The sequence below is a fragment of the Schistocerca nitens genome, chromosome 4 (genome assembly GCF_023898315.1).
Source record: "Schistocerca nitens isolate TAMUIC-IGC-003100 chromosome 4, iqSchNite1.1, whole genome shotgun sequence".
Classification (NCBI taxonomy): Eukaryota; Metazoa; Arthropoda; class Insecta; order Orthoptera; family Acrididae; genus Schistocerca; species Schistocerca nitens.
In genome coordinates, this window is record NC_064617.1 from 291,446,148 (window position 1) to 291,473,816 (window position 27,669).

At 41.5% G+C, this 27,669-nt stretch overlaps 1 protein-coding gene across 2 annotated transcripts in view; it reads left to right on the forward strand.

The window, feature by feature from the left end:
- LOC126251572 (mpv17-like protein) overlaps nucleotides 1-14,353 on the forward strand; it is a 181,472-nt gene extending 167,119 nt beyond the window's left edge. For both annotated transcript variants that reach the window (XM_049952096.1, XM_049952097.1), the window contains exon 6: nucleotides 11,944-14,353. In XM_049952096.1, coding sequence (XP_049808053.1) covers nucleotides 11,944-12,081 — 138 coding nt within the window. In that variant the 3' untranslated portion in view covers nucleotides 12,082-14,353. The remainder of the gene's footprint in view (nucleotides 1-11,943) is intronic.
- The last annotated feature ends 13,316 nt before the right edge of the window (nucleotides 14,354-27,669 follow it).

Here is a 27,669-nt window from a genome sequence, read left to right on the forward strand (position 1 = left end):
ATGGATTTATAAATTTTCCTTTCATATCAGCAGAGATGTTAAATTGTTCTGTGAGCTGTTCTCTATGCTTGCTTCTAGACTTTTTAGTAACTTACCCTCACACATCTGAGTAATTTTGAGAAAGTGCAAGTCAACCATGATCGTTACTTGTGCTTTTCAACCTATAAATTTTGTTACAATATACTCAAGTAACACTAGACATGCTAGATTTTTTGTTAGGCTTTTCAACTTCAGTCTAGGCTTAATTAGTTTATTTGGAAACAAATTTAAAAAAAATTGTAATAACGAATCACCTGACATTGGCACTTTGTGTCTCGAAATCCAGTCTTGCTTTTCAATGTAGTTTTTGTACTGGAATCTTTAATTATCCTAAACTGATGCAATAGTGGTATCTTAGTATTTTACGACAAAAGCTTCTTTATCTTAATTAGCTACCATTCTTCAAGCATCACACAAACTGACGTTAATTACTACGCTTTACTGCGTTCCAGAAAACATAGACCTAGTCCCACAACGGTGATATCAGTTGTAACATTTCAAACCAAAATAATTTTTCCCACAATAAGGTGCAAGTTTCTGGTTCGATTGCCATTGGTGAAAGAGCATAGGTGACGTTACAACTTACGCTTTTATGTCAGTAAATTTTCTGTTTAATGCCTCTGTGACAATTTATTCAGAGTGGTCCACACCTTTTACCATTGGCCTATGCTTATGTCACCATACACAAACTGTCTTCAGAATTACGGACTTTGTTGAGTAAACACTGCATCATGAGTATCATTCAAAACACACATCCATTAACGCTGCATTCCTAGCAGATCATAAGATATACTCTGACATTCTTAAATCTTATGTCGATATTAGACCATTAAATAACATATAACGTGCTTGGCTGAAGTATTATTTGGGAATTCAGTACTGAGAGAGTACTGAGAGATACAATCATGGTTATAGGGGCTTTATAAAGCTCGTAAGTAATGAATCCCGACAATGGAGTTGTACACAGACCTAAGTAAATATCCCATACCACCCGTTATATGTGTATGTAAGTTATGTTGTACTTCGAATTCCATTGACCCTTGAATTATCAAACTAACACAAACAGAATTCCAGGAGATTGTCTAAAACAAGAATGTCTGCTATTTAATTAGATCATCTAATTATTACTGCAAGTTTTACAGGGATAAAGTATTTGCCTTTTAGACACAGAATAACAGATCTAAGAATAAGTCCTAAACCAGCGCAAAAATACTCCTGTCGGAGCATAAAAAAGGTGAATATGTTTCTCTTCAAAGACTCTGACAGAACGAGGCTGAGGCAGGTGGTTCCCACTTTTCTGTCAGCCTTTTAAAGAGGAACATATTCGTCATTCTGCATTCTGACAGGAACATTGTTTGCTGGTTCCCTTCCTTCCCTGTTACAGCAAAGCGTGCTGCTTATGTGATACCAACTTCACAGGTCAGTAAAGTTTTGACAATTTATACCCTTACACACATTTATATTCCCTGACACAGTTCTATATTCTGAGACACATAAACAACCAATAAGCTCGCATAACATAATGTTAAGGCAAGATCGTCTGCTTTATATTTTTTCTGGATGCTTTGCTAATCGATCGCAGTTCATCGAAAACGCCCGGATTATGATTTGTATCTTAAAAGGGCAAGAAATGTTATCATAAATATTTTACTAAGTTCGCAATCATTACAGTTATACGTAATTTTTGGCAGTCACTTTTAAGTTTTTTTAGCCGTGTTAAGAGACTGTTTAGCTCATTTATTGTCACTGCAATACCACTTTGGACGCATCTGAATAGGCGTTAAATGCCCACTATAAAGCGATAGCATGTCATAAAGTTTTATCATGAAAAAATGATGGGCAAAAACGTAGTTTGGTGACCTCAGACACTTAAAATAACCATACAACATTTGCCATGTGTTTACTGTGTCAGTTAACACTACATTTGCGTCTCAGACCGGGTATTGTGCATCTATCTTACGTGCTTAAAGTATGGTAACTTCGAACCTGTGGATCTCGGCAAAGGATAATGATACTGAAAAAAAATTCATAGTCCCCCGATTATCATCTCAAGAACATTTGGTAAAAATTTCGACGATTTGCCATGAATAGAAATTATACAAATTGCCATCCCCACACTTGGTGCTTCTGGTACACAAAAATTGTGCTTTTTTCGGATTTATCTCGATTACAGATACAGATTTTCGAAAACAGGAAAATGGCGTTTCTAGATGAATTTCTAAAGAACATACAGTTAAAATTTGAGCCACTTTCTGTGGGTAATTATTTAGACAATTACAACCCAAAGTGCAAAACGGCTAATAACCGGGTTTTGCGGTTTTCTGCATACGTACGGTAACTTTGAACCTTTGGATCCAGTAACGGATAACGATACCGAAAAAGTGTTCAAAGTTCCCCGTGAATCTCATTCTGAAAATATACAGCAAAAATTTCGACGATCTACCATGAATAGAAATTATACAAGAGCGATCCCCACAACTGATACTTTTCGCACCCAAAAATCATGCATTTTCATGTTTTGATAACCATACAGAATTTCGAAAAGGGGAAAATATCCTTCCTAGATTAAAGTCTAAATAATGTACAGTTAAAATTTTAGCCATTTTCTGTGGTTAGTTATTTAGACAATTGTCGTCCAGTGTGCAAAAACGGGTAAAAGCCGGTTTTTTTCGCGAATTTGAACTTCTGTATCACGGTAATGGATACCGATATCGAAACAAATTTTCGAAATTCCCAGAAAATATCATCTTAATAACATGTGGCAAACAATTCGACGTTCTGCCAGGAATAGAAATTACAAAAATTGCCACCCTCACAATTGGCACTTTTGGTGCTCAAAAAAACATGGTTTTTACGAGTTATCTTAGGAAACGCCAATGAACAAATGATGCTTTTAAAAAGTGCCGAAGATCCATCGAACACCACACCTAATGCAAAGGAACCAACCGATTTGTTCCACTTGCCTCGGCTGGGGGAAGTGTGTGATGTTTAAATTTTGATTGCATCTACATCCACGTGATTACTCTGCTATTCACAATAAAGTGCCTGGCAGAGGGTTCAATGAACCACCTTGAAGCTGTCTCTCTACCGTTCCACGGCACGCGGAGGAAACGAGCACTTAAATTTTTCTGTGCGAGCCCTAATTTCTCTTATTTTATCGTGATGATCATTTCTCCCTATGTAGGTGGGTGCCAACAGAATGTTTTTGCAATCGGAGGACAGTTACAGTATGCACATTCCTCTGATAGGAATACAAATTAATCAAATTTTCACGAGCGGCTTTTTGGAACATACTGGTACCTTGCATTGTCGTGCATGGACAGATTCGTACTGGTAACACGGTTTAGCACACATTCTCTTCCTCTATGATAGCCAACCGGTAAGGTAAGGGGGGCTGTTGTAGAACTTGCTTCTTTTTAGTACAACGAAAAACCAGTCCAAAGTTTCGGGCTGAGACCCATTTTCAAATCATCATAACATAACCAAAGTGGAATTTCCGAAGATGTGAAAACCATGTCAAAGATGTTCGCGCTGTAACTGTTCGTTTCTCGTTTTTGACGCGGAAATACCATTTTAACTAGGTTACGATGATTTGAAAATGGGTCTCGGCTCGAAACCGGTCATTGAGTGAATAAAAAAAGTAAAATTTATAACTCTGGATTGGTTTTTCTTTGTACTGATTAACAGAACGTGCTGACCCACGGCTGCTCCAGCATTCTGGAAGTTCGTGCTTCTTTGTAGCCAATTCATAGTAAAATGGGAGTGAGGCATCAGGATACTTATCTGGGAATATCTGGGAGGGAATTTACAGTTGTAGCATCCTCGTGGGGTGCGGGGTAAGACTTGTCCCTGTTCTTAGTAGTAGGAGCCGTGGGTTCGAATGGCTTTGAGCACTAAGGGACTTAACATCTGAGGTCATCAGTCCCCTAGAACCTAGAACTACTTAAACCTAACTAACCTAAGAACATCACACACATCCATGCCCGAGGCAGGATGCGAACCTGCAACCGTAGTGGTCGCGCGGTTCCACATTGTCGCGCCTAGAACCGCTCGGTCACAACGGCCGGCAGGACTCGGGGCACTGGACGTCACTAAGCAGGTGTTTCTAATTTATTGGCTCCTGAGCACCTTGGCGTTCCTATTCCCCAGATAGGTCATTCCCTTTTCAGTGCTAAAAATTTGAGTTTTAACGTACAAACGGAATGATAGAAAGATCGGCATCGATAAACCTTCCTCTATTGGTTTCGCCCAGTGCTCGTTGGACTCCAATTTAGTGCAACGTAGCGGAGAGTCAACTAAATTGTACCACTTTCGATGCTTTATTTATTGTAGTCTAAACAAAAAGTTATATTATTTAAACAATGCCTTACTCAAGTGCAGGACGTTCTTGGCATCTGCACCTGCGAGTTTTGCTAATTATGAATCCGGTTTCCTAATTTATACTAGCGGATGCATGAACTCTACAACCCTTATAAACTATGTCCTTGATACTGAACATGTGTACTAGCCTAACTTTAAGGAAATATTCCGTATTTTAGTTCTTGCATCGCTGTTTACAGGCATTTAAATATAAATTTTTCGCTCTTTTCCCCAACGCTGCACACTTTACGTGATCCACATTTCTCATTTCACATTGCTGATCACTTCTTCCATTCCATCCATCTTCCTCACACAACTCTCTGTACCATTCCTTTGTTTGTCGAATGAGTTTATTTGAGGATTTCTTGTATACTGCAAAATACCTCCTTTAGACAGGCGAAGCTGTAACTGTAGATTTCTTCCACTTTGCATCGATTAGCTTTTCTTTAAAGGATGGATTGCCCCTTAGCTCACAGGCTCCTTGGCTACGCCTTGGAAGTTTTAAGCTTTCATAATTTCGCTCTGGTTCGGTGATATTTCTTGGATGAACATCTTCACCACACCTTATTCCTGTCATGACTGCTTCTGGACTGAAGTATTGGGCAATGTTTCCTTCTGCAACGCCGAAACCACGTTATCTTACGTACGATTTGCTTTAACCGAACGTCCTCTCTTCAAATGCGGGAATGTTGTTGTTGTTGTGGTCTTCAGTCCTGAGACTGGTTTGATGCAGCTCTCCATGCTAATCTATCCTGTGCAAGCTCCTTCATCTCCCAGTACCTACTGCAACCTACATCCTTCTGAATCAGCTTAGTGTATTCATCTCTTGGTCTCCCTCTACGATTTTTACCCTCCACGCTACCCTCCAATACTAAATTTGTGATCCCTCGGTGTCTCAGAACATGTCCTACCAACCGATCCCTTCTTCTACTCAAGTTGTGCCACAAACTTCTCTTCTCCCCAATCCTATTCATTACCTCCTCATTAGTCACGTGATCTACCCACCTAATCTTCAACATTCTTCTGTAGCACCACATTTCGAAAGCTTCTATTCTCTTCTTGTCCAAACTATTTATTGTCCACGTTTCACTTCCATAAATGGCTACACTCCATACAAATACTTTCAGAAACGACTTCCTGACACTTAAATCTATGCTCGATGTTAACAAATTTCTCTTCTTCAGAAACGCTTTCCTTGCCATTGCCAGTCTACATTTTATATCCTCTCTACTTCGACCATCATCAGTTATTTTGCTCCCCAAATAACAAAACTCCTTTACTACTTTAAGTGTCTCATTTCCTAATCTAATTCCCTCAGCATCACCCGACTTAGTTCGACTACATTCCATTATCCTCGTTTTGCTTTTGTTGATGTTGCGGGAATATGCTCTTCCAATTCGATTTCAGCTTCGTTGGAAAACACTTCATTGCGACCAAAAATTTTTATATACCAGTTTACCTCTTTGTTTTTATTTCCAATGTGCCTCTTAATTCTTGTCTTAGGCACGTTTTACATGCGTGCACATTCATTTACTCTAAGATGCCCATTTAGATATGCTGTTTCAGCTAAACGCAATTCATCTGTGCTCCATTTTTCATAAGGCCTTTCTGCGCCATAGTGTAGCACAAAGTAATTGTTTAATTAGTAATTTACGATAAAGAATACATTAGAAAATTCAATGCATCGCTTCTAAACATTATTTTGCACTAATAATGCTAAATGCATTTTTAAAGCTCGCTATACGAAACAGTTTCCCAAATCGTACCGGTACAATATCGGAAACTTCTAGTCTGTATTTTCGCTTTGTCAGTATCGTACAAACGAACTGTGAAGAATACGGTTCCATGAGTGTGTGAGAATTAAGATTATTTCGTGCATATTTACACGAAAATAACATATTGTGTTGCCACTTACGTTATAACAGTAGTTTTCTTCGCTACGTTCACAAAAAGTTATATGAATACTGCAACAAAATCAACGCTGTCTCTGACGATCAGTTCCTCAACGCTCACAGCTAACAGCTAACAATACGGTTCCAAGAAACAGGCTGACCTCGATGTCGGGTAGTACATTAGTGTCCAAATGTTGAGCACAATCACGGAAACATGGAAACGAAAAGAGAAAAGGTGATCAGTCACCCAAAATCACCGTAAAAACAATCTAAGAAAAAAGAAAAAAATACAGGAAGCACCACAAGGTATTATCCGAATGATAGGAAAATCGGTAGATGTCATGTTCATGTACAAACAAAGTATTATAGTTTCCGAAAAATTGAACGATTTATCAAGAGAAAGAGCTTCACAAAGTGAGCAGATCAATAACACGTTGGTCCACGTCTGACCCTTATGCAAACCGTTATTCGGGTTGACAATGATTGCTAAAGTTGTTGGGTGCCCCCCCCCCCCCCCCCCCCTGAAGGATGTCGTGCCAAATTCTGTACAACTGGCGCATTATATTGTCAAAACCACGAGCTTGTTGCAGGGCCTTGCCCATAATGCTACACACGTTCTCAATTGAGAGAGACCCGGCGACCTTGCTAGCAAAGGCAGAGTTTGGCAAGTGCGAAAACAAGCAGTAAAGACTCTTGCCCTGTGCGAGTGGGTATTATCATGGTAAAATGTAAGATCAATATAGCTTTAAATTAAACAACTGGTTTACTGTAACCAGTCACTGTTTATTTATTTCCACGACACGTTTCCAAGGATTAAACCTCCATCATCAGGTGGGTTTTCATTTATTAATATGACATGTAAATCCATCTGATGATGGATGTTTAAACCTTTGAAATGCCTCGTGGGAATAAATAAATAATGACTGGTTACAGTAAACAAGTTGTTTTATTTAATGTCAATAACAGTCACGGTAAAGTCCAACCAAAAATGTTCCCAAAATATCCTGCCATGATGGGCAACAAAACGGGACGTAGAACATTGTCCACGTAGGGGTGCCGCGGACAGCCAAAGAGGTTCTCCTGGTTGTCGGGACTTATGGTGGGTGACAGTGGGTTAATTAGTTATCCCACCAATGTGTGGGGCATCTCCAGACACGTCTTCGGTCTGAAATCTCATTGAGTGGAGTAGAATTGTCAAAACTGTTCAAATGTGTGTGAAATCTTAAGGGACTTAACTGCTAAGGACATCAGTCCCCAAGCTTACACACGACTTAACCTAAATTATCCTAAGGAAAAACACACACACCCATGCCCGAGGGAGGACTCGAACCTCCGCCGGTAGAATTGTCTTCAGTGATGATTCCCGCTTCGAAGTGAGCCTCGACGACCAGGGACGACGTGTCTGGAGATGCCACGAACAGTGAATTTGACAACATATTGTCACAAAGACGCCATTTGAATCCTGTCTTGCAGGGTAGAATATTCTGCTACCTGGAAGCGGCCCAAACACAGACCGCAATCTCAGTATCCTTGGATGTGTCACAAAGTGTCACTTCGAAGCTTTGGTGACGGTTTTGAGACACAGGTGTTTGTCGTAGGCCAAATATAATTACCCCGCAGCAGGACTGATATGTGGCCGCTAGTGCCCGACGAAACCGGAATGCACCTGCAAGACAATTGGTTGCAGAATTTGCAGCTGCCTCATAAGATGCTGTTTTCTGACAAACTTTGCACGAGAGGCTCAGAACAGCAGGGCAACTTGCCAGGCACCAGGCAGTGTGAATCCCGCTCACTCGAGGGCCCGCATTTTGTGCAGTCGACAACGTCAAAACTGGACCATGAATGAATGGAGGAATGTGCTCTTTACAGATGAATACCGCTTCAGTTTACAAAATTTTTCGAGTTGGAAATTAGTCTCTAGAGAACCTGGTAGCCTATACAACTACAGAAACACGGTGGAAAGAGACGAGTATGATGGTGATGACGTGAAGCGTGGGGAATCATCATGTTGATATATAGAGCTGTACATCACCTTTGATGGTCAGAGGAATACTGTAAACGCCCAGAGATATAGAGATCATACTAGTGCTACCATATGTTCGCCTTTTCGTCGATGCTGTTGATCCAGACTTGGTCTTTATGGACGATGACGCCCGTGTGCATCGAGCTGTTCTGGTGGATACATTTCTTGAATTTCCCATGGGTTGGCCAGCGAGGGCCCTAGATCTGAATTCTGTGGAACGTGCCTGGGACGCGTTAGGGAAGTAAAATATAGCCCATCAGCCTCCACCAAGGACTCTTCCAGATCACCGCCCCGCTCTTGTTAACGAGTGGAATCGACTGCCAAGAGATCTCTTGAACCATCTCGTAGAGAGCATACCACGTCACTGTGCAGCATGTGTGGCTGTTACAGGAAACCGTATATCCTATTAACAGCTTCTTTTGTTGTGGAATAGATTTCCCAGTTATTTTCTTACAAACGTGTATGAAATCTGGTTTCGCAGGATAGATTGGATCAGGTTATGGTTGTGGAGGGGGCCGTAATCAGTTACTGTCAGTTGCACAAAACACACAAATTTTTTATTTTCCTAACAATCACTCAATTACACATTGCCTTAAAAGGCTCAAAATAAAACAATATGGCTGGAGACCTAGTTAAGAAAACTTGAGATACCTCCTGGGCTGAAGGCCCAAAACCACACCAGAAACAAGAACGGCTGAAGGCCTGAACACAAATTATAAAAAAATTGGTTTAAAGAAAACACGCGGCTGAAGGTCTTACTTAAAAAAATACTTCACATAAATATTCGGCTGAAAGCCACACAAAAGACATTGAACAACTCAGGGCTTAGGGCCTGGATATCAAGAATTTCAGGTAGAGCAAATTTTTAAAAAAGATCGTTTTAAACAAATGATTCTTCAAATTTTAATGTAAGACGGCTGAAGGCCTTATCTTAAAAATATTTCACGTAAAAGCTCGGCTGAAGGCCACACGCTGGCCAATGAACAACTCAGGGCTTAAGGCCTGGGTAACAAGAATTTCTGATGGAACAAACTTTCAAAATTTATTTTTAAAACAAATCAGTCTTCAAATTTTAATTTCAGTCGGCTGAAGACCTTATTTTAAAATTAAAACAAACTAAATTAATAGACAGCTGAAGGACTCGCGCAGTACTTCAGACTAAAATGAAAATCACAGTCTAAAACCAACAGAACAGTGGTGCTCAGAAGTGTTACAAGGGTCGGTCTGAGGAGGTAGCTCTAACGTAAGGTGAGGTTAGACAGGCAGCCAAGAGTAAGGTTAAATAATCGGATGGCAACTCGACCCAGGGAGGGCTGAAGGACCGACCAACAACCTAATCAATTCCCTTCCACCCGACCAATGGCATGACAACAGAAAGTATCAGCCGAGGACGAAGATACCAGCTGGACTACGTCTTCAAAATTGTCGTCTAAAATCAGCCAAGGCACAATAACCACTCTAAGGAAAATATATGAACAAAACAACTAAAAGGTTGTCGAACTACACACCGTGCCGAACAGCATCGACACGGCGAGGAAAAACACACTGCCAGAAAACTACGCCAACGACCAGTGCAGGTAACTGGGGCGTTAACGGCCACAAGGTAGCAAATACTGCTGGTGCACTTCACTGGTAAGTAACAACCAGTTTAATAGGTAAAGACAATACAGGAAGACGGCTGCAAAATTTCGGCCTGACCTTGCACCGCGGAGACTTCCTTGCTGCTCTGTCCCAACCGACCGACTGCCACACACACCTCCACACGGATATATAGCGGTCACACCAAAGATGGTACAGCAGTACTAGTATCGATAAGCGCTGCTGCTGCCACTGACGGAGGCAAGTCAGCAACTCGTTATGGTAGTAACTCAGGGAGAAATAAGACACCACTCAATTCTGACAAAATGACAAAGAACAAACGTCATCAACGAGAGCCAACCACGGCTCTGTGTATCTTAACAGACAGGACTTTTCTAACATTACATTTCGGCTACCTTTGTATGCTAAGCAGTACCTTCTACAGTAATCTTTCTGACTTCCTGATAAATCAATATGTCCTCTTTTGACTACGCTTAGTGGTAAAAATTAGGATCCTGTACAATATAAGCAACTCTCCCCTAGCTACCACACTACTGGCCATTAAAATTGCTACACCACAAAGATGGCGTGCTACAGTCGCAAAATTTAATCGACAGGAAGAAGATGCAGTGATATGCAAATGATTAGCTTTTCAAAGCATTCACACAAGGTTGGCACCGGTGGCGACACCTACAACTTGCTGACATGAGGAAAGTTTCCAACCCATTTCTCATACACAAACAGCAGTTGACCGTCTTTGCCTGGTGAAACGTTGTTGTGATGCCTCGTGTAAGGAGGAGAAATGCGTACCATCACGTTTCCGACTTTGATTGTAGCCTATCGCGATTGCGGTTTATCGTATGGAGACATTGCTGCTCGCGTTGGTTGAGATCCAATGACTGTTAGCAGAATATGGAATCGGTGGGTTCAGGAGGGTAATACGGAAAGACGTGCTGTATCCCAACGGCCTCGCATCATGAGCAGTCGAGATGACAGGCATCTTATCCGCATGGCTGCAACGGATCGTGCAACCACGTCTCGATCCCTGAGTCAACAGATGGGGACGTTTGCAAGACAACAACCATCTGCACGAACAGTTCGACGACGTTTGCAGCAGCATGGACTATCAGCTCGGAGACTATGGCTGCGGTTACCCTTGACGCTGCATAACAGACAGGAGCGCCTGCGATGGTGTACTCAACGACGAACCTGGGTGCACGAATGGCAGAACGTAATTTTTTTCGGATGAATCCATGTTCCTGTTAACAGCATCGTGATGGTCGCATCCGTGTTTGGCGACATCGCAGTGAACGCACATTGGAAGCGTGTATTCGCCATCGCCATACTGGCGGATCACCCGGCGTGATGGTATGGGTTGTCTTTGGTTACACATCTCGGTCACCTCTTGTTCGCACTGACGGCACTTTGAACAGTGGACGTTACATTTCAGATGTGTTACGACCCGTGGCTCTACCCTTCATTCGATCCCAGCGAAACCCTACATTTCAGCAGGATAAAGCACGACCGCATGTTCCAGGTCCTGTATGGGCCTTTCTGGATACAGAAAATGTTCGACTGGTGCCCTGGCCAGCACATTCTCCAGATCTCTCACCAACTGAAAACGTCTGGTCAATGGTGGCCGAGCAACTGGCTCGTCACAATACGCCAGTCACTACTCTTGATGAACTGTGGTATCGTGATGAAGCTGCATGGGCAGCTGTACCTGTACACGCCATCCAAGTTCTGTTTGACCGAATGCCCAGGCGTATCAAGGCCGTTATTACGGCCAGAGGTGGTTATTCTGGATACTGATTTCTGCGGATCTATGCACCCAAATTGCGTGAAAATGTAATCACATGTCAGTTCTAGTATAATATATTTGTCCAATGAATACCCGTTTATCATCTGCATTTCTTCTTGGTGTAGCAATTTTAATGAGCAGAAGTGTATAAATATGTGTTTCAAGAACTCATGAAGTTTCTCACGAGACATGCATAGAAAAAAGTGAATTACCTTGAATGAATCAAGTTCATTCATGTGGTGTGTTCGCAGACGAGCTGCCTGTTCTGGATGCCGGCCCAGCTGGTCAACTTCATGTGGGTGCCTCCAGCGGCGCGTGTCATCTACGTTGGCTCGTGTGCGCTCGTCTGGGTCAATATCCTGTGCTGGTTCAAGCGGCAGGACTACTGAGAGCACAGCTGCTGTCATCTACTGCTCTGGAGTGACTCGTCTGCTACGCTACACGTCATGGTGCACATGAAAGCACCTGCCGTTCCTTCAGGATATGGGGACGACTCTGAAGAACCACATTACCTACGATCTTCCATTGCATACAAACCTGTTTTGATACTTGTGAGAATAACTGAATTACATTTCGCGTGTAACACTTACCTGCATGTAGATTTAGGATAAATGCAGTCATGATACATGTAATGAAGGGATACTAACGCAAGTAAATTTAGAGCTACCGTCGACAATCGTCCATTATTTAGTTCCCACTTGTTCTATATGTCAGGTCATTTGGAGTGCGCTAGTTAAACCACTTGCAGGGAAATTTTTGTAGCCCATTTCTTAGCGTTTACAATTTTTATTTTTCCATAAAACAGGAGCATTAGTAACTAATTTCGGTGTTTAAAAACAATTATGCGGATACATATCTGAAAACCGTATGATCCGTTAATTCCGAAGTTCGTGTCTCTCTCTCATTTCCACTATTACGTCTAAGCCCCAGAGATACGTACTTAGAATAGCGTCCCTTCCCAGCATGAGAATAAAACGCTATTCAAAAAAATAATCCTTAGCTTTCAAGAGTCACTATATCCAAATTTTAACCTTACGTGTGTTTGTCCCACGACTTGACACATACTTAGAATAATCAGACTTGTATATAGAAGGAAACTATCCACAGTTCGATATTTAAGACCTACAAAGCATGATTTACTATCAGAAGCTATCCATAATTTGCTCAGAGAAGACAATATAATTATACTAATGCAGTTTTCACTATGTTCCGATGATAGAATTTACGAGGTCATAGATCTGATGTGATTGAAAATACAGGCTCCTAGATTTTCGCTATTTGGTGTAGTTTGAGCCTTGTGAAAGGAACATGAAGGACTCTGGGGTGTTGTTATGAATAACTTGCTTTGCACTTATACAGGAGAGATGAACCAAACGACTCATTATTCGGTTTACTGAACCATCTGTTAATTAGACGAACACAGCAAGAGAGGAAATTAACTCAGGCATATTAGTCGATTATTTCCGACATTTTCTTCAGCATCGAAAGGACCAATAACAGAAATATGTAATGCAGCCCCCACAAATTCCATAAGTATTTATTTATCTTTATTAAATGTACTAGAAGGATCCGACAGCCTACATCTTGGCACCACTGCGCAATAAACTTATCTTTAAAGGGAAGATGACATTTCGAAATGGTATTCACTAGAAAATAATACAATATACATATCTCCTTTACCTCTCCTTTACAGCACAAACGTTTTAACCTCTGCACAAACTACTTTTAATAATATTATACGAAAAATTATATCTTTATGTACAGAAGGGTATTATGACAATCCGCACAATATCTGTATATACATTTTCTAATGTATTCACTTACCACATGACACAAATGAAATCTGCTTTTTTAGTCATATAAATGAAAAAAGAGCGTTTTAAAAAATGTTTGTACAACGTTTTGTCTTTGGCAAAATCTGTGGGGCGGTTTTTCCATCCTGTCTATAGACATCGCACAATTTTCACAAGCATAAGAATTCTCTATCAAAAGTATCTTTTACTACTCTGCTTTTACCATCAAATAAAATCATTGTGCTTATGTTATTCTAAAAATAAATGCTTATTGTTTCTTGCTTCCCTCTGAGAAGTACATATAAGAACGCCCATGGTAACATCGAGCAACGACCCTAAGTAACCTATGATTAGAGCCGCATTTACAAATAAAATCATTATAAAACTGGGGCAGGGAACACCGAATTGACACACTCAAAATTCTAATGCAATCTGAGTTAATGGCATTTGGCTACCATGTCATTTCATCCGCTCTAGAACATCCTGAAAATTATTCATTCGCAGCAACTCAATGAAATCTGTCGATGTAAGTCCAGGGCTAAATAATATATCAACTTGAAAATCATCTCAATGTACACAAAGGTGATAGGGAGGAGAACAAGTTTTGAAATGCTGGACGCAGAGGATAAAATGAGTAACTTAACTGTCTTATAAGCATCAGAACTAAACCGAGATACTTAAAAGAATGGAACCAAGTCTGTGGATGTACTGGTACACAGTCATCTCTACACTCTTGGCTGATACATTGTTCTGTCTGTATGTACTGAAGGCTATGATAAAATATGGGCTGTTAGTATTTTGTCTGTGTATGAAAATTATTGTTAAACCAACATATGACATACAATATTTACATATTTCATATCCTTGTATAGCATATAAATTGATAATTAAACTTTTTCGAAATTTTATGAGTTTCATTTCTCTGTTATTGTATGCAGTACATTCCATGGCAGTCTATTTTGTACTATGACAATACCCACTTCTTTAAACCCATGTTATTTTCTTGTTCAATAGTGGTGTTTGGTGGTCCAGAAACTAATGTGAACGGTAAGTGGCTAGAGGTTGTTTTGATGTAATTTCTTAAACAAAGCTGATTCATTTTACTGACAACTACAAACAGTCCAGAGCATGTGCAGAATAAGCAAAGACGAAATAACTCAGCACTCACAAAAACAAAGTGTGCATAGAGACTAACACCGATAAAGTATTTTTAACTAATTCCAACAGAATCAACATCACAACAAAGAGGCTCAAATGAATACACATTTTAACAACACAGTAGTATCTAATACAATTGACAAAATGTCAATAAATCTGACCCACTGAGTTCATTCAGGCTACACACTAGGGTATGAATTAAGATACACAACCAACAACGCACAGTATCAGCATACAAGATACTCAATAACAAATCTCATCCAACAACCAAATTTCGAAAATATCGAACGAAAACCAGCACCATATTTAAATACTAAACAGACAATCAAGAGAGCCTAAACTCACAATAGAACTAATGAGTGCAAAGAATATCAGAATGGTGAAGCAATAAAATCCAACATCAATGACAATTGTATTTTCTCTAGGCACACTTCCTCCAGCTAGTATTTTTCTGGTTAAATCAGAGGCGGCCAAGAGTTTGGCTCGGGAGCCTTGCCCTGCCACACTTCCAGGCCTTGCTGTCGGAACGCGAGGAGGGGGAAAAGGGGAAACTGCGAACCCGGCGCATTTAAATGGCAGAACAATCGTATTGCATACGGCTTGGTTTTATATTTCACATTTCGCAACAGCGTAGACAACAAACAAATCGAATTTTCAGTACTATTTACGAGGGTGAGTCAAATAGAAACCTTAAATATTTTTTTTAAATATTAGTTATTGTGCAGAAGTGGTACAAAGCTGTATCACTTTTCAACATGATCTCCACGCTCAATGCAAGTCCTCCAGCACTTACAAAGTGCATAAATTCCTTCAGAAAAAAATTCTTTTGGTAGTCCGCTCAACCACTCAATGCACCGCGTGGCGTACCTATCCATCAGAACAGACCTTCTTTCCTCACATTGCGTCTTTGAGTGGTCCAAACATATGGAAATCACTTGGGGCAAGATCTGGTGAGAATGGTGGATGAGGAAGACACTCAAAATGCAGGTCTGTGATTGTTGCAACTGTTGTACAGGCAGTGTGTGGCCTTGCATTGTCATGTTGCAAAAGGACACCTGCTGATAGCAATCCACATCGCTTTGATTTGATTGCAGGCCGCAGATGGTTTTTTAGAAGATCTGTATATGATTCACTGGTGACAGTGGTCCCTCTAGGCACGTAATGCTCCAAAATGACGTCTTTTTCGTCCCAAAAGAGAGTCAGCATAACCTTCCCTGCTGACGGTTCTGTTCGAAACTACTTTGTTTTTGGTGATGAGGAATGGTGTCATTACTTGCTCGCTCTCATCATTAACGGTTGGTGGAAGTGAACCCAGGTTTCGTCCCCAGCAACGATTATTGCAAGCAAGCCATCATCTTCTCGTTCAAAGCGCCGAAGGAGTTCTTCACAAGCATCAACACGTCGTTCTCTCATTTCAGGAATCAGCTGCCGTGGCACCCATCTTGCAGGCACTTCATGAAACTGGAGCCCATCATGCACAATGTGCTCTGCTGACCCATGACTAATCTGTAAACATGCTGCAATGTCATTCAGTGTCACTCGGCTGTTTTCCTTCACTATGGCTTCAACTGCTGCAATGTTCTGTGGAGTCACAACTCGTTGTGCCTGACCTGGACGAGGACCATCTTCCACTGAAGTCACACAATTTGCGAACTTCCTACTCCATTCGTAGACCTTCTGCTGTGACAAACATGCATCACCGTATTGAACCTTCATTCCTCGATGAATGTCAGTAGGTTTCACACCTTCACTACACAAAAACCGAATAACAGAACGCTTTTCTTCCCTGGTGCAAGTCGCAAGTGGGGCGGCCGTCTTTATACTGATACTGCGACGGTATGTGTGCATCTTCACTATGCTGCGGCCTACAGGCCATTCTGCACTCTGTTTGTAGCACGCTTACCAACTTACAGGATAACGGCGCGAAATTTAAATTTGTTATTACAAATTCAAGGTTTTCATTTGACTCACCCTCGTAATTATTTTTGGCGCACAAAGACATAATATAACTTTTACCTGGAACAGACTATCTGAGTACAAAAGACGCACACAGTTTCACTAATTTTCACACTCAGGTTACCACATAATCGTGACTTACTTAGTTTCACAATCAAAAAAGGTGTTTCATTCGTACACGTTAATCTAAATATTGTTGCAGTTTTACAACCTTACTGCGGAAATGAGGAAGCACTACCTGAGGAAAGCATTGTAGACGTCCGGCACAGTTTCAACATAAAAGGATTTGTATTTAAAACAGGAATTCCTTGCATGTCAATCAGTTACGTCTGCACCTGAATAATGGCGCTGTCAACTGAAACGGCAAACGATCTCGAAAACTGCTGGAAACAGATGTAAGATTGGCAGTGTGCTCAAGACGTTTACGAAACTATACTTGTCATTCTTTAAAGGCTACAATGAATTCTTCAAATCTCGCGTTTTCTCTAACGCCAGTGAGCTAAGGGAACTGGATTCTTTGTGACAATGAGTTCCTCCTTTTTAAATAAATCCCCATCAAATAAGAAAGAAGTTTTTCCTAGACAGAAGTTGTTTCTCATCTTCTAATGTATTACTGTAGGGCAGTGTGCAGTCAAGTACACTTAAAATGCGAGATCTACAACTCATTTTCGATGTTGTAACTTTTGTTCCTGCGCTCCTTTTTCCTAAATAAATTCAGGAATAGTGGGTTTTAAATCGAAAAATGGTTCCAAGAATGGCCCTTCACTTAACAAACGTACTTTGTGTTAATATATAAGGTCTCCACACTCTTTGCTCAGCTCCATCGTAAACCTGTTGCAACTGACTGTGGAATAATGTGTGCGACTATTTTACTATTCGTACCACCAATTTTTTCACGAGCTGCACGCTTGCAAATTTGGCACTATGTGAATCTTGACTACGTAATAACGAATCTCGTCTGTCAGTTGCAATATTTTCTCTTACATTGTGAATTAAATCTTTAAATTCTGCACGCTGCTGTAATGTCGTTTCATGGCAAATTTGCAGTATACCTTCCTTATGCGACTGCATAGTATAGATTAAGAATCATCATCCATTTCTTCAGTCAACGCCATTCGCTTTTAAAGGCTTGTTACCACAAGGTCGTTAGAATGCTTCTTTTTGTTCAAACAGGACTAGACCTGTGAACATATTTCGTTGCGCGAACAAACAGAAAAGGTAAGTAGCGCTGACACCACGATTCTGCTGAACCGAAGAGAGTTATGGCGGCCGAAAAACTGCCACACCGCAATACTAAACTAAATGTTGCCCTGTAACGGGTACTTCCGAGAAGGACCGAGAAAAGCCGATAAGGGCCAAGCATTGGCCCGAACGAAGCCCGCACGCATGGCACGCGTGAATTTCGGCACGCCCTGGGTTAAATACGCTAGGCCTGACAACAACCTCCTTATATTTCACCGCATTATCAACAGGCGACTCAGGTAGTCCAGCCCTGCCTCGGATGTACGCACTACAGTCACCACTTAGCACAGTAGCCACACAGTCCTTTAACTGTCGTGCCCGAAAACACACTACAGCAAATAGCTCCTCAGTCTTGGGTATGCTGCATTCCTTGGATTCACGAAACCCAGCACCGTCTTCTGCTCCAGCCCCATTCTTACAGCTTCAGCCGTCCATCTGCCAGGCTGCCTTGCTGTTCTGCCACATGTTTCCTGCTTCAAGTTGATAGAAGTGTTACATTTGCTGGCCGATTCTCTCCCCTGGTTGTCCCCCTCGGTTGACGACAGTGGCCAACCTCTCAACCTCTGGATCAGCCATGTTGTTCAAAACAGACTTGGTCAGCGAGCCACGCCTGGCCCCCGATGTTGAACTGAAGACTTGTCCACCGCAGTCCACGTTGGCACGGCGCTGGCTAAAGCTAATACTGATGATGTGAAAAGTTCCCAACATCAGACCGACATCAGCTCTGCCTGGGCGCCGCTTCTGGCTTCCATGAAGCGCTGCATTCAGCGACGCCAGATGTGTGTGCTCTAAGATGTGCCAGAAGCACATGAGCCATGCTGGTGCGACTTGCTGGGTGGGGTGAGAATTCAGATGTGCCTTGAAGCTGCCGAGTCATGAAATCATGATCATGGACAGCTTCTTTTGGCAAACTGTAAGAAAGAATGAGATTCTCCTAACACAGACGCCGAGATGAGATTCCACTAGCCAAAATTCGACATGTGTATTATAATGTTAATAATTGATTAATACTACCAGCATAAACTTCCTTGATGACACGAAAAATATAAATTTCTTTTTCTATGGACTAAAAATTCATTCCTTTCAAAAAACTACATCTGATACGTTAATAAAATAATCTGATGCAGAATAATGCTACTGAAGTCAAAACTCTCATTAAAGGCTTCACATATTGTTTTACTTTAAACTGTGATCATAGATAATAACCATCACCATTTCTGACCAGCACATTTTTAATAAATCGAAGATAATTTTAGAAATAATCATGAACTGTAGCTACGTCAGTTTATGACTTTAGTGGTCCCTCAAAATAAATAACAAAAAAAATAAGATAATGACCTGGTATATAAAATTTACACTTTTCTGGGGATAACTAAAACAAAACAAAAAAAAGCAAATGCATTTGGCAGTTGGTACCCATACTCCGACATTCAGGTGAAACGGTCTACCAGTCACACATAGTGTTGATTGAGTATACTGATAGGCAGCAATGTTTAACGTGGAGAGTTATAGATGACAGTGTGGTGAAGGAAGTCATTCATTTAAATTCAGAGAAAAAGGTAACCATCGCACCATAGCAGAAAATTTGTGTTTATCCAATATGTCAATAGTATTTACCTTCAGAGAATAGTCGTCCAAGGCCAGGACCTTATCTTGTTATGAAATCGATAAGATGGTGAGCCCGTCATCATATTTACAAAGTTAGCTAGTTGCATTTTTGCGACATTTAACTATGATATAGATCTTATTGTAAGCTCTCAATGAATACATGCTTCCTCTGTGACTATTCATTTTTCAGATTGCATGGCTGGTGCATACATTTGCTGTGACGTAGCTCAACATTTAAAATATTAACCGACAAACATGCATTATTTACTCAAAAATATTTCAGTGGCGTAGAATGAATTACAAAACAGAAATTCTATTTTATTAGTTCGAAAATAGTTTCTTGGCATCAGCTGCTTTATTTGACTGAATGGGCACATTTTGCACCTCCCTGTACGTGAGTAAATGTGAGATATTAATAAGTATTTCATAATACTTATTGGTTCACTGCAGAACAAAACTTAAGAGTCACTTTTTTGAAGCCCCTCCATTTTTTGACATTGCTATGCAGAAGCTTGAAATTTAGCTTGAAGCTGTCTACAGACTTCCTCTGTAAAGGTGAAAATGCATGGCCCCTGCGATGTCAACTTCGAGCTCGGTGACGTTCGCAAAAAAGAGGCCAGAGTTCGTATTTTCATGTGAGGAGTTAGATTGGTTAGTGATTGGCACCAGATTTCACCACAGATTGGCCAAACACCACCGTGGACGATTTATACCACGGGAGGACCGCCACGTCCCCTATGATTCACATCTCAACCTTTCTCTTGATAGCCGGCCGAAGTGGCCGTGCGGTTAAAGGCGCTGCAGTCTGGAACCGCAAGACCGCTACGGTCGCAGGTTCGAATCCTGCCTCGGGCATGGATGTTTGTGATGTCCTTAGGTTAGTTAGGTTTAACTAGTTCTAAGTTCTAGGGGACTAATAACCTCAGCAGTTGAGTCCCATAGTGCTCAGAGCCATTTGAACCATTTTCTCTTGATACGTCTGCAGTGGAGGTCAGATGCACGATGTCAAGTGTAGAATTAATTTGCTTTCTTGTGGGTAATCGAGGAAAACGTTTCTGACACAACGCTGCTTAGAATCGACACAGAAAGCCGCCAAGAATTGTCATAAAGGGCGCCAATGAAACCATCCCGCCCGCATCTCGTGGTCGTGCGGTAGCGTTCTCGCTTCCCACGCCCGGGTTCGATTCCCGGCGGGGTCAGGGATTTTCTCTGCCTCGTGATGGCTGGGTGTTGTGTGCTGTCCTTAGGTTAGTTAGGTTTAAGTAGTTCTAAGTTCTAGGGGACTTATGACCATAGCAGTTGAGTCCCATAGTGCTCAGAGCCATTTTTTTGAAACCATCCCTTTCCTTGGGGCATTAATTTTCACACACTTCGTAGTCAAAAACGACAGCCTGCAGTGTGACGTTTAACTAGACGACGTTGTTGACAACCTTTGATACTGCTGACACCACAGCACGGTTCAGATTTTTTCTAAAGGCAGCCTCATAGAATGTGATCTCACCATATTGTAGTGTAGCATGTCTACAATTTTTGCTGTGGTACACAGGATGGAGCCACTTGGGGCTGTTCAAAACCATTCCATGAAGTCTGAACATGATTCGAAGCAGAAAGAGAATTTTCAGGTTTTTCGTCCCTCCTTCTTCACACTCTCCTGTGGTGTGTGCATGTTGGGGAGCGACGGAGGGAGCGATATTGGCACATTCTTTAATTAAAAGGCAAAGAGTCCGTCTAAGATCTGCCAGTCCGACAACACACTTGGTGCTAACTGCACACTTTTATTGAGCAATATAGAAATTCAGCGAGTCCTAGGCGCCTGTGGGACAGGCAACCCCTTTGACACCTGTCAGCTGAGTCACACTACACTGCTGCTCTAGTGTCTGCTGCACGCAAAGTCTAAGCGTTGTAGAAAGGATTGCCTATCAACCAGGCGCCTAGGAATCTGTGAATGGTTGTACCCGCACAGGAAGATTTTTAAACTGCTCAGCAAAGATGCGTGGGTGGCACAGTAAGTGTTGTGAAACTGGGGAAGGTGGAGAGAGGGGGGGGCTTAGAGGATGTATTTGACATTTTATTCTCCCCCTCCCCCTTGTACACGCCATAGGACAGCGCGAGAAAGGGGAGCTGACAAAACATAAACAAACACCTTTTTCGGCTTTGGATTACGTACAAATTTCGTCGGATGATGGCATTCGGCAGAACTGTGAGTAAATTTGATACCATTTTGCCATTATTAACCTCACCTTGCACCTGACATGAACTTCTGAGCTCTGAGTCCTTTTTTTTCTTTTTTTTGGATTTATTGATACCAGCCCTCCGAGACTGAGGGTGACATCACAGGACGCCACACTGTTGCACAATTACAGAGAAAGATCGTTGACTCTTTCAAGCCAAAATTCAAACTTCTGCGTAGCAATGGTAGAAATTGACGGGTTTGAAAAAAGTAACTCTTTAATTTTGTTCAAGAGTCTTAACATGCTACATTGCTGCGCTTTTCGAGTTATTGTCAATGAACACACAAAGAATGCTGACGGGCAGTAATGTTACTGAATCACAAGTATAATAAATAATGATTGTAAAATATTAAAACGTTTTATTGATGGGAGATTAGAATAATGGTAGGAGCCGACCTCTGGGAACGTCAACTGATGTTTGGAGAAATGTAGCAATGCACTGCGGCAATACTGACGGTACGACTTATCATAGAAGACAGATTGAAAAAGGCGAACTTATATTTATAGCATTTGTAGATTTAGAGAAATCTTTTGACAGTTTTAACGAGGATAAATTGTTTGAAAACCTGAGGACAACCAAGATAAGATACAGGGAGAGAAAGGTTATCTATAGTTACAAGAGTCGAAGGACATGAAAGGGAGGCAGTGATTGAGAAGGCGGTGAGGCAGGGTTGTAGTCTGTTCTTGATATTACAGTGGGCAAGCTGTGGAGGAAGCCAAGGAGAAATTTGGAAAGGTTCAAATGGTTCAAATGGCTCTGAGCACTATGGGACTTAACAGCTATGGTCATCAGTCCCCTAGAACTTAGAACTACTTAAACCTAACTAACCTAAGGACAGCACACAACACCCAGCCATCACGAGGCAGAGAAAATCCCTGACCCCGCCGGGAATCGAACCCGGGAACCCGGGCGTGGGAAGCGAGAACGCTACCGCACGACCACGAGATGCGGGCATTTGGAAAGGAATTTAAAGTTCAGAGAAAAGAAATGAAAACTTTAAGGTTTGCCGAAGACATTGGCATTGTGTCAGAGAAGGCAAAGCACTTGGAAGAATAGTCGAACGAAATGGAATAGTGTCTTGAAAAGAGGTAATAAGATGAACATCAAAGTAAGCAAACAACAGGCATTGGAGTGTAATCTAATTAAACTAGGTAATACAATGGGAATGAGATTGCGATATGTGAAAAAGTAGTATACAATTTTTGCTATTTGGCCAGCAAAATAACTAATGATGGCAGAAGAAGAGAGGATATAAAATGCAAGTGGAAATAGCAAGAAAAGCATTTGTGAAAGTGAGAAATGTTGTAACGTCTAACATATGTTTTAAATTTAAGTGAGTGAGTGTAGCTTTGTATCGATGTGGGCGGTGAAGAGTGCAGAGAAGAAGAATATAACAGCTGCTCTAGAAACATGATGTCACAGAAGCAAGCTCAACATTAGAAGGATAGATTAGACAGTTAATGAGGGGATAATGGACTGAATCGGAGAGAAAATAAATTTATGGCACAACTTGACTAAAAGAAGTGACTGGAATACATGACACATCCTGAGGCATCAAGACGTTTCCAGAATGAAATTTTCACTTTGCAGCGGAGTGTCTCTGAGCTACCTAAGCACGACTCACGACCCGTGCAGGACGTGTCATGAGTCGAGTTTGGGTAATTTAGTTGGGAGAGTATTCGCCGGCGAAAGGTAAAGATCCCAAATTGGAGTCTCGGTCCTGGCACATAGTTGTAATCTCCCAGGAATTTTCAGGTAGCCACTTGGATTATGATGGCATATTTGGTGAGTAAATATTGTGGAGGAAGACCATGGCTTGGTTACAGTAAGTGGGTGCAAGTGGATGAGGGTAGCAGTAGTTATGCAGATATGAAGCGGCCGTCACAGCATAGCCTAGTGTGGAGAGCTGCATCGATCTCCGGACTGAAGACCACTACAAAACTGGTGATCTTGCTCCTCATTCAGATTGACAGGTTAAATGGCATTCGCGTGGATGATTCGGCCAGCTCTTATCATTTATAGGTTTACACTTTTCAAACGCACATTTTGTTTTAGCTTCTCTGCATTTTGTATTGATTTCATTAGTAAGTGCCTTATAGTACCATATCCTTCCCTTTTCCTGGACATTATTGCGTATCTTTCTTTCATTGTTAAAGTAATATACTGTATTTCTTCTGCTACCCGGGATATCATCGTAGTTCTCTTCCTTAAACAAATATTTTTCTGTCCGATTTCCGTATTTGCCTTCTCAGACATGTCCTTCCCCTATTAGCTGAACTGACTACTGTGGAATTCATTATCCCAGTACCTGTAGTTTTATAGAACTTCATATGTGCATCCCCATTCCTCAATATCCCACTTCTTTGTACATTGTATCTTTGTGACAATTCTCTTTCTTCCTGTGCCTGTTGGCCTGTTCCAAATACACTACTTTCTTTTGTGATTATTGAATAATGTATTTTCCATAAGTGCCTAAAATATATTGCAGAACTCAAAGCGTCTTTCTCTTCTTCCATTCTTACTACTTTGCCGCCTCCTGGCATATTGTTCCCTGTGAATAAAGTTGCTAAAAGAACTTAATATTTTTCTGTAATATTTCTAAAACATAGACATTTTTTCATGTGAAGTGCATCAAGTGAAAATGACAAAGGCAATAAGCACGATTTATTATCTGCGTAGACAATGACTAAAGAAGGCCATAGATACTCTGTTAATTTTCATTTGTCTGATAAAAGAGAGGACATTGTAGCTTTTGGAGTAGTACCGCTTACCTAGCAAGGCGCAATCTTCCTACGTTGCATATTAAGAGATCTGAAACAAGTGGAATAATTGTTAATTTATCTTTTATTTTCAGAAAATAAAATGTTATTTGTTACTATTGAAACCGTCATTTATTTATAGGAGAATTACGTCCTTTCTTCCGGTTATTAAATTTTATTAGTTACCATCTTACCCTACTGTTGTCAGCCATTACAGACGTTACAACTATTTTTGGTAATTACGGATCTTCTAGCTGAAATATTATGGAGACAACTAATTTAGATTATGCGTTTATGGAAGTATTAAAATATCTCCGTCATTATTTTCAATTTCTGATGCAAATTTTGCCGCACTGGATCATTAATAACGAGTAAGTAATTTTTCACGTAGGCGCCATTACAGAGAAAGCTATAACTAAATATGCTTCATGTGGTTAAAATTAAGAAACCAGTGCGCTACTTGTAAATATACAGACATAAAATCCAAAAGCTCCAACCCCTGAAACCGAAAGAGAGCATGTTCATCTGTTGTTTTGGCTTTGGATGTGCAATAATGTGTATGTACGATAACGTATCTCCAAAAAAAAAAAAAGAAATAATTGTAATTAATTATTCAGCACACCGAAGCGTTCGGTGTAAGAAGTCTATGTTAACATTTTTACAGTTTAAAATAATGCAAGAAGACCTATGATAAAAATAATGAACCATTATCTGTTTAAAAGACAACTTCATACAACACGTTACGATTACGTTACATACAGATCATTCATTCATATTTACACACACACACGCACACACAGACAATTACACTACCGAATCCGTATTCCCTTGTAACTTATACCTCCGAATCCTTATTCTCTCGTAATTCTGTCTTCCGCTCCTTCCCCTACTACAGTGATCCAGCAACCACGTTTATTAGATTTTCATCTCCCTTTACATGCTGAGTTCTCCCTCAATGCTCACAAATACTGTCCATCTCTGATTGTGGGACTGAAAATGGAAAACAATCGTGACACGGCGGGCCCTTCAGAACCTAAAATTTAAAATACAGGACGCAATAAACGTACAAAAACTAATGGATGCGAAATTATTACGAATATTAGAACAAAGCTATTCGGAAACGGAATTGGCCAGTGGGGAGGACGGGGGCGAATCCATTGGAGAGTCTGACGGAGCCGAGTTTGCTTTAGATGAGACCGTATAAATGGCTGTGAATCCAAGCGGCAGGGAAAGGGCAGAAGGAGTGGTAACAAGTGGTAACGTAGCTGATACAAGTGTTGCATGGGAAAGCGAGCCAGTTGGAATGGTAAACTGCCTGTGCGTTAGCTGTTGTTAGCGTTGGCTTGCTGTCGATTTTGGTGGAATAACCCTATCACTGAGCTTTTCACGGTAACTCACTCTGTCGTACTTATCCATTCATAAATATCCTACTAATACCGTAACATTTTCTGCTGTCGTTGACATTACACTATTGGCCATTAAAATTGCTACACCAAGGAGAAACGCACATGATAAACGGGTATTCATTGGACAAATATATTATACTAGAACTGACATGTGATTACATTTTCACGCAATTTGGGTGCATAGATCCTGAGAAATCAGTACCCTGAATAACCACCTCTGGCCGTAATAACGGCCTTGATACGCCTGGGCATTGAGTCAAACAGAGCTTACAGGTACAGCTGCCCATGCAGCTTCAACACGATACCACAGTTCATCAAGAGCAGTGACTGGCGTATTGTGACGAGCCAGTTTCTCGGCCACCATTGACTAGACGTTTTGAATTGGTAAGAGATCTGGAGAATGTGCTGGCCAGGGCAGCAGTCGAACATTTTCTGCATCCAGAAAGGCCCGTATAGGACCTGCAACATGCGGTCGTGCATTATCCTGCTGAAATGTAGGGTTTCGCAGGGATCGAATGAAGGGTAGAGCTACGGGTCTTAACACATCTGAAGTGTAACGTCCACTGTTCAAAGTGCCGTCATTGCGAACAAGAGGTGACCGAGACGTGTAACCAAAGACAACCCATACCATCACGCAGGGTGATACGCCAGTATGGCGATGACGAATACACGCTTCCAATGTGCGTCCACCGCGGTGTTGCCAAACACTGATGCGACGATCATGATGGTGTAAACAGAACCTGGATTCATCCGAAAAAATGACGTTTTGCCATTCGTGTACCCAGGTTTCGTCGCTGAGTACGTCATGGCAGGCGGTCCTGTCAGTGATGCAGCGTCAAGGGTAACCGCAGCCATGCTTTCCGAGCTGATAGACCATGCTGCCTCAAACGTCGTCGAACTGTTCGAGCAGATGGTTGTTGTCTTGCAAACGTCCCCATCTGTTGACTCAGGGATCGAGACGTGGCTGCACGATCCGTTACAGCCATGCGGATAAGACGCCTGTCATCTCGACTGCTAGTGATACGAGGCCGTTGGGATCCAGCACGGCGTACCGTATTACCCTCCTGAACCCACCGATTCCATATCCTGCTAACAGTCATTAGATCTCGACCAACGCGAGCAGCAATGTCGCGATACGATAAACCGCAATCGCGATAGACGACAGTCCGACCTTTATCAAAGTCGGTAACGTGATGGTACGCATTTCTCCTCCTTACACGAGGCATCACAACGTTTCACCAGGCAACGCCGGTCAACTACTGTTTGTGTATGAGAAATGGGTTGGAAACTTTCATCATGTCAGCACGTTGTAGGAGTCGCCACCGGCGCCAAACTTGAGTGAATGCTCTGAAAATCTAATCATTAGCATATCACTGCATTTTCTTCCTGTGGGTTAAATTTCGCGCCTGTAGCACGTCATCTTCGTGGTATAGCAATTTTAATGGCCAGTAGTGTACGACATATTTTTATTTCTGTTTATCGCTTCGCATTCCTTCCTTACATAGTGCTTTAAATACCCTCTGCCTCACTCTGTACCATGGCTTACGGAATATAGACGTAGAGTGTTATGAGTGTCAGATTTTTCACACGTAAGCAGCAGATTTACATACTAAATGTGTAAAATGGGGCAGTGGTGATGATATGACGATGGAGTCGTTTCCGGAATCGAAGCCGGACACGAAGACGGGCGCGAGCCCCGGTGTGTTTGCGCGCGCGTCAGCTAATCACTTTGACGTAAGGAGATTTGCCGGGCTGCGTCGGTGCAACAGACTTCCAGGCTGCTAACAGGATGCCCTGTCACATCAGGGGCTTCGCCCGTAAAA